This window comes from Temnothorax longispinosus, chromosome 11 (assembly GCF_030848805.1).
Source record: "Temnothorax longispinosus isolate EJ_2023e chromosome 11, Tlon_JGU_v1, whole genome shotgun sequence".
NCBI lineage: Eukaryota > Metazoa > Arthropoda > Insecta > Hymenoptera > Formicidae > Temnothorax > Temnothorax longispinosus.
In genome coordinates, this window is record NC_092368.1 from 12521767 (window position 1) to 12530340 (window position 8574).

General features: G+C 34.7%; 2 protein-coding genes and 1 pseudogene across 2 annotated transcripts in view; 1 reads left to right on the forward strand and 2 right to left on the reverse strand.

Moving 5' to 3' along the window:
- The window catches only part of LOC139821896 (probable ATP-dependent RNA helicase DHX37), a 102116-nt gene that overhangs the window by 40207 nt on the left and 53335 nt on the right, over positions 1-8574 (reverse strand). The gene's annotated exons all lie outside the window — the stretch shown is intronic.
- Positions 482-3775, forward strand: LOC139821897 (putative nuclease HARBI1). The gene is made up of 7 exons (XM_071793319.1): positions 482-1664; positions 1903-1991; positions 2124-2319; positions 2474-2609; positions 2854-2998; positions 3163-3357; positions 3437-3775. Exons 1-7 carry the CDS (start codon positions 1516-1518, stop codon positions 3619-3621), a joined length of 1095 nt encoding a protein of 364 aa, XP_071649420.1. The 5' UTR covers positions 482-1515; the 3' UTR covers positions 3622-3775.
- Positions 4454-8574, reverse strand: part of LOC139822242 (uncharacterized) — a 4849-nt pseudogene continuing 728 nt past the window's right edge.

Below are 8574 nucleotides of genomic sequence, written 5' to 3' on the forward strand. Positions count from 1 at the left end.
GCAAATATTATAAGATTTATAAGAACTAATAAATAATAGTTGCACGAAATCTTATAATAATGGAAAGTGTTACTATCGGCGTAGCCCAACAACGTTCCAAAACAACGTCACTAGGCAGCGCATGGCGAGAAGAGCTTTTTCGCATTTAAAATACATCCAGCCGCGTATATAAAAGCAGACCTCCCTGCGAAGCAAAAGGCAAATTCAAAACCTCGTTATAGAATTTACATGTCAGAAATAAAGATATTCTCTAAATAAGAATATTCTTTTTTCTGTATATAGACAGTTAGGGAATGCCCAATAGTTACCAATAGTTTTGAGAGGTAAATTTCAACGTAATACCTTAACATTATATTTCAAGCAACTAAATGTCTTCACAATAATGACCATAAAAATATAGTGTAGACAATAATGTCATAGAACAACAACTATAACGTTATAAATCTAATTGCATTAATCATGTTATTCAATAAGTCTGACAATATTTATATATTTCAATTCACTATAGTATTATGATTTTTATAATCCATAAAAAAAGTTGATGTGCTATTTGTTCACATTTATATAGTTTGTGACGTTGCGGCTCGCCGCATCGTCGCGGCGCCCCGCCGCGCCGCCGTCACAAGACGCGGAATTTCGCGCCCAGGGACGGACCAGGGAGGCAACGGCGAGATCTCCAGGGGTCGTATTTAATCGCGTTTCCGCATTCTGATTACTTTCTTTTGTTTTTATGCAATGTAATACGCGCGGCACCTCACCCACACCACGGCAAACCTTCGAGGGAGTAATTGGCGAAGGAAATCAAGGACGATTGATAACCGAGGAGGGGTGGCAAACACGGAAGCAGCAGAGATCACGGGCTGGCGAGAGCAACGCGGCAGGCGTGCGGCACGTGAGGCAGCGACGGACGAGGCCGCCAATAGCGGGACCCCAGACGCCTGGGTAAAACCCGGCTACAGCAGAGGATCTCCGAGAAACATCGACCTACGGGGTAACTGATCACCGCCCCAGGGTCAAACCGGAGGCACACCGGCGCGAACCGAGTTCTGTCCGCTGCTAAGGACAGAATTGAGGAGTCGTACGCCGCCGAGGGACCGTTGCACGCCCCCGAAGGATCTCGTATCGACAGCCCTGCGCCGGGACACCGCGGGCTTGCAAGCTCGCGCCCGATTGGCTCGCGCGCCCCTCAGGAAGGGGTACCGTATCGATTCCGCAATCGAAGCGATCATGTACTTTTCCCCTAGGGTGGAAACGTGAAAAGTGAAAAGTTTCACGTGAACTCTATGATTTCGCGCGATCATGTACCTCTCCCAACCGCGGAAATATGAAACTTTTCACGTGAACTTTTTCGCCATGAAACTTGGTGGCGGAAAGGCGGAAATCTAGGGAATTAATAAATGTACTTCGGAATAAGAATAAATGTGGTACGGTACATATGTATATATATACATTCTTGTTAGCATTCATCAACATACAATTATAATAGTATAGTTATATCGTTTTAATAATATTTTTATGCATAATTATAATATGGCTGCAGTATGGTGGGTTTTGCAAATGGCTAATGAGGAAGAAAAGAATTTATTAAGAATACAGAGAAGACAACTGCGAGATGCAGTTAACCCTTTTGAAATTCCAGAATCACAATTTCTTTCTTTATATCGGTAGGTAAAAAAATACTTTAACAAGATTAAATATTAAAAATAAAAACATGAAGAAAAGTATAAAGATAAATTACATAAATATGATAATTTATATATTTTAAAGTAAAAATAATTTTTATACGTAGAACTTTGAATTTATTGTATCTTATTTATTATATATCTTGTTTATTTTATTTTATGTAACAGTGTAAATATATTGTGAATATAAATATATATATTAAAAATATTTAATGCACAGGCTTTCAAAAGATGCTGTGTTGGCATTATGCATAAACATACAACCTTATGTGCAAGAAGCTGTAAGACCAACAGCGATTCCATTGGATAATTAAAGGTAAAATAATGATCAAGTTAAAGATAAATATGTATTATATCAAAATATACTGCTCACATGTTGCAAATTATAATAGTTATATGTAAGCTATTGTAAATATATCTTAATTATTGTTTTTTTAATTGTAAAGGTTCTAGCAACGTTAAATTTTTTAAGTTCAGGGTCCTATCAAAGAAGAGTTGGACAAGATTTTCTAAGCTGTATGTGCCAGGCATCTATTAGTGGTGCAATACATGAAATTATAAATGCAATAAATGTCATTATACCACAATGGATCAAATTTCCTGTGCAAGCTAATGAGATTGAGATAATCCAGCAACAGTGAGTCAATTAAACTATTATTTTCTCCAGTTGTAAAACATTAAAAAATAGTTTTTTGATTCCTTTTATCCAATTTTTATTAAAATATAAGAACATTTGCAACTTAAGAAATTTTTCATATTACAAAACATTAAGATACACAATCATATTTCAGATTCTGGATTAATACCAATTTCCCAGGTGTAATAGGAGCCGTTGATGGAACACACATAGCAATTTGGCCACCTGTTAAAAGAAGAGAACATTTATATATAAATAGAAAATTATACCATTCGTTAAATGTCATGATAGTAAGTAAAAATTTAATAGTAGATTATTTGTAATAGGAGAGGTGATCTTTTTCTCTACTACAACGAGCAGCATTTCATCGTAGCATAACATACAGGGCCGTAACAATGTAATTTGATAATTGGAAAGATTTGTATATCTCTTATGTAATAGAGGACAGAGCAAAACCCGATATTCTTTACTTGAGATATAAATATAAATATTAAAAGCATTTCTTATTAAGTTATACTTTATGTTATACTTTAGGTTAGTGATTATAATGGCAGAATATTAGCAGTAGTGGCGAATCATGGAGGTCGGACACACGATGCCAGAGTATGGAGTTCGTCTCGGTTATCAAGACACATGTTAAACCAGTATGAAAATGGAAGAAGAAATTTATGGTTGTTAGGTGAGGCTCTTATAATATATATATATATATATACATATATATATATATATATATATATATATATATATATATGTTTTAAATAATTTTCTATAAATCTGAACTTTATATTTTACTAAAATTGATGTTAGTATTTTTAATTTTTGAACTTATGCTTTCTGTTTTAGGAGATTCTGGCTATCCATTGTTACCATATTTAATGACTCCAAAATTAAATCAACCACCAAGGTCTCCAGGTGCGTTATACACAGATGCTCATGCTACAGCACGATGTTGCGTGGAGAGAACAATAGGAGTATTGAAAGGGCGTTGGAGATGCTTACGTAAAGAAAGAGGTTTACATTATTCTCCAGAATTTGCAGGTAATGTAATTTGTATTTTATATAGATATATAAAAAATATGTTTAAAATTACTGTAGAAATTTATTATCTTTATTTCAGCACTTATAGTAAATGCGGCTTGTGTACTGCATAATATTGCCAAACATTATAACATTGCAGATGGTAAAATATATAGAGAAGAGATTGAAGAGGATGATATTGAAGTAGAAGACAATATCTATGGAAATATGCGTGTAAGAGGAAATATAGTGCGAGAAACAATAATTCAAAGATATTTTGCATAAAAAACTTAATTTTATTTTATATTTTATGTATTACATAAAGAAATACTCATGTATTACAGAAAGAAGTATCACAGTTTTATTTATGTATCACGTAACTCAAACAAACAAAATAAAATAAAAATTATAAAATAAAGAAAATCAAATATAAAATTAATATTTTTTCGTGCATAAACTATATGAACGTGTTTAAACTGTGTAAACTAAACTATGCAAAAAAATATTTAATGTCAATTAAGTTCTTATTTGTATTAATATTTTGGAATCTATTTTTCATATTATAGTCTCAGTTGCAGCCCATGATTTTAAAGCTGCTTTTATCTCTATTAGTTCGGATAAAATATTCTTTTGCACTTTTAATGCCTTTTTCTTATAGTCCGGGAGCCAGCGACCTTTTTCAATGACCAAAACCACAAAAGCTGAAAATTTTTCCTAAGCTTTATTTGGTATCACTAGTAAGTGAATGGACCTCCAGCTGGCGCACTTCCGGGGGGTGTAGCTGCGGCAGCCTCCCACACACGTAAAATAATAATAAAAAAAACTAATACCGCAAAAGCTGAAACTTTGTTAACATGTTGATTATGTTACAATTAAATGAAAAAACGTATCCAGCCGAATTTAGAGTGGGGGATTATGCCCCAGCTTTTCACGTAAAGAAGTGAAAAATATGCTCTGAGTAAACTGATACCGCAAAAGCTGAAATTTGGTAAACTAATAGTTAAGATAATAACTTAAACGAAAAAAACATCCAGCTTTATATTTAGTAGGGGAAAAGTGCCCAGCTGATGCAGTGAAAGAATGCTGCGCATCGATATGCGTGCGGGCGCGTTGCATCTTTGACTGCATCAGCTGGACACTTTTCCCTCACTAAATATAAAGCTGGATATTTTTTTTGTTTAACTTATTCAGTTAACTATTGTATTACCAAATTTCAGCTCTTGCGGTATCAGATATCTATACTTTTCTCATTAGACACAGCGCGTCCATGCAGTTATTGGATGATATATACGTATAACTTTTCTGCTCTAAAGGAAGATAATAAAAAATGTTTACTATTAATTATTAAAAAATTTTTTTAGTATTTATTTAAAAAAATATACTAAAAATAAAAATAAACATACATAGTGTTAATACGCGTAAAGTAATATAATAATGTACAAATTTTTTAGATTTCGCCTTCTTCGGATTCATCGTCATCGAACTCATTATCGCTTTCGTTATCGCTGCAATTGATGTCGATCTGTGAAATATCTTCACCATCTGTAAATATATAATAATAATATATTAAAAGACATAGATGATAATTATATAAAAACACGCGAGAGCAAAATTTTAACGCAAATCAGATTAACTATAAAAAAGTTTACATGCTATACGAAATTGTTATAAATATTATTCAGTTTTATTTTAAAATTAAAATTATATAGATAAAATTAAAAAGAAAATAATCAAAAATTTACATTAAAATAATTAAAAAAAATAATGAAATGAGAGAAATATATCAGTATTATTCTAACCTGTTCTACTGTTTTGGTCATCATCGATAGTTATATCTCCAAGGGAAGAGGGTAGCTGCTCACCCTCGAACCATTTGAAAAGATATTTTCCCTCCTTCTCTTCCCAGCCAAAGTCAGTCGGATGTAATGCCGTTGGAACCCGAAGATGAGCGTGTGCCCAAATATTTGCTATATATGTTGTCCGCAGCAAATGTTGGTGCAGCTCAATTTTGCAGGGAGGCAGAGCTGATCCGTCGATATTATTCTTCAGTAAACGGAATATGTCATCGTTTCGTACAATATTGTATGTCTTCAAAAATGTTGTAACTCGTGCTTCGTTGACTTTGTTGATTTTCTTGAATCCATACATACGACAAACATATTCTTCTGTATTATCAAACGTACTCTGCAACTCGTCGTCAGGTGCGTTGCTTAGTTTGATAAAACTATCGATATATATTTTTGAATTGTGTAAAATTTTATACGGACGACTTTTTCCTTTCTTGAAAAATGACGGGTTATAATCGCAACCCGTCAGGGCATGAAAAGCCGGCAGCGCTGCGCTCAATTTAGGGCCTAACGTTTCATACAGTTTGCTAATGTTAATAAAGCGCTGATTATTACCGACTCCGGCTTCCATTGAAACTTTAACATTAGCGTTACTTAAGGCACTCATGTTAGAAAGCATTATTACGGCCACGTCAGTATCGGAGCATCTTATCGTGACATGTGCGTCGTAATCTATTTGGCAGACGTGGAAAACGATCTTCGTATCCGCTTCTTCATGCGCTGGACAGCTTAATAAAACATCGTGCGTCCTTTCTACGTGGCCATTATTGACTTTATATTTATAGCACTGATCATAATTTATAAAAACAGTTTTATTACCAATCAAAGGTGCTACGTGATCAAGTGTCCAGTGCTGTATAATAAAATTCACTAACGCCTCTTTAAAATTGGCGTTTTTCAAGTCGTTACAGAAATCAGAAGAACGTATTTGATCTGCTCCCTCGATGTGGAATTGTGTGACTTGCATTCCTCTCAAAGAATGTTCATTATCTTTGATGGAAGGAAAAATGTACCTATCAAGGCGATTACTATAACTTCCGCATTATTCGAGCAAAACATAGTTAAAATTTTAATAGATATGTTTCCGTAAGTAGCTGGAACTTCCCTCATCAAATAAAGCATAAAAAATCCATCGAACACCTTGACGTTAGTATGCTCCGGAGTATGCGGCTCAATTTGCTGCTCGAGTACTTTTAATAGAGCTGCCTTATTAGTTTTACAAATAGATCCATCTATGTGACACATTGATAATGGCATTGGCGTTAGAGGATATGTTAAAACTTTATCTATATCTAAAGATTTTTTCAACGATATACATAACAATTGGCCAAACAAATCACGTTGCATACGCAGTTCAACAACTTTTCCTGACACTGACATTTTCCTTTTTTGCATATTATCTGTAAAATTAAGCAATTTATTTTTTTTTTATGGGTTTCTCAAATCTTTTTTTCATCTTCGGCACATTCTTTAATAAAATTTTCTCGTTGTTCATTACCCATTATTTCGACATTAAGTAAGAAACTTTCTATATTTTCTTGCACCGTTTGGCCTGTCAAAATATAAATAAATGATTTTTTATCTAAATCAGCAGAAAACGGATTAATGTTTTGTTTAATATTATCAATAAAATTATGAAGCTGTTGAGAATTCCTAGTTATTCTGCTTATCTGCAAGTCGGCAGTGATATCCTGACCTTTTCTCAGCCCTGTCTGCTCCATCGTATGACTTATGATTGTCGATCTCAAAGTGTGACTTTTGCACCACCGCTGTCGAGCAGATATCGAATTTGTCATGTGACTCACACCTGTAAGCTTATTGGCAGCATCGGCATTTATTGTTTGTTCCAGAGTTAAATCAACGGGTTGTCTTGAGTATGGTTTGTCAGTTCTCTTTACACCAAATGTTCCCATTTCTAGTTGCTCCTTTAATCCTGGATGAGTTTCATCAACTTTCAGCAGATTATCATGGTATTTCACTACGTATCTTGAGTAGTTTTGTTGATTAAAAGTAAAACACAAGTTGGCTATTTTCGGCAAGATAGATGTAAACAGTTGAACATTCCCACTTCGTACGCTTGCACTCAGTGTTAAGTAATAGTCTATAAAAGTAACGTACATCATGTAAAACTGTGGAGTTTTACCGTGCTCTCCTTGCAGTGTTTGCTGTTTAAATTGTTGATATTCATCAAATAAATTCTGTAGGTTTCGTGGCAGTACTCGAGGTTGATCAGATCTTTCTTCTTTAAATTTAATTAAATATATTTTCATGTCGTCGCTACATTCAATATTTTTCTGGTTCAAAAATTCTTCGAAATGTAAAATTTGCACAGCTAATGATGCGATTGGATGCAATCGTTTGCACCTATTAAAATGTTTTCCTGCAATAAAACTGTTTACAGATCCGTTCGCCAGCATTTGCGCGTTGACCATAACATTCGTAATACCACAGTTGTCAATAAATTTACCAACGGCTTTAAAGTAAGACATCATTATGTGGAAGGATCCAATATGAATAAATAAGTCGTTGTAACGTGGTTTTTCGGTACACTGAATTTGAAGTGCAATTTTAGCGATAGCGAGATCGTAAGTAACTTGCATATACTTTTCGCCGCATTCCCTAGCGACCTGTTGACTCTGCTTCATAGTTTCCACAACAACTGATTTGCTCGTCGGTGAGGCGTTAATTGTGGTTAAGTAGCAAAGCTTTTGCGTTGGAGCTGTGTCCTTGTAGATCAAGCTATTAAAACCAACCCACATCGGTGTTTTGGGTACTTCAAGGTAGTGGGAAAGCATGAACGCGAAATTAATTTTTTGTAACCATTCTGAACTCGGAGTTGTTAAATCTGATGAAACATCTGCAGGCTGTAAACGTTCGTGAAGTTTTGGTGTCTTAGTGTACGGTTCTAACTCGTGAGTAATTGCGTCGAAAGTCCGCCTTCGTTTATTAGATTTTTTGGAAGGGCCTGCTGTACTTATTTCAGCGCTGTTGTCCTCATTATCATGCTCAATAGAATTATCAATATTTTGAAAAATGATACCCACGGTGTCGTGCAGTGTGTCCTTACCGGATATCTTTGTCGCATCGACGAATCGATCGAAATTATTAAATGCGACACCAGTGCATAGATTTCTTGAACGAATGATGCCTTCAGGACAAACATCAGGACGCATGCTAGAAGTAAACGTGGTTTCAGTCTCGATACCCTCCAGACTTGTGTAGCTACAGCAGTGGCCATATCGGTTGATAATGTTAACAATCTTCTTGCTATTTGTTAAACTTTTTAGACTCATACCAAGGCATATATGTTTCGAAGGTTTTATTCGTCCATTCGACACTGCATATATGATATCCTCGGAAAAAGATTTTGCTAATCTATTTCCACTGTCGC

Coding starts and splice junctions, on each gene's coding strand:
- LOC139821897 (XM_071793319.1), top strand. CDS start 1,516: ATGCATAATTATAATATGGCTGCAGTATGGTGGGTTTTGCAAATGGCT. Junction 1,992..2,123: donor AACAGCGATTCCATTGGATA/ATTAAAGGTAAA, acceptor TTTTTTTAATTG/TAAAGGTTCTAGCAACGTTA. Junction 2,320..2,473: donor ATTGAGATAATCCAGCAACA/GTGAGTCAATTA, acceptor ATCATATTTCAG/ATTCTGGATTAATACCAATT.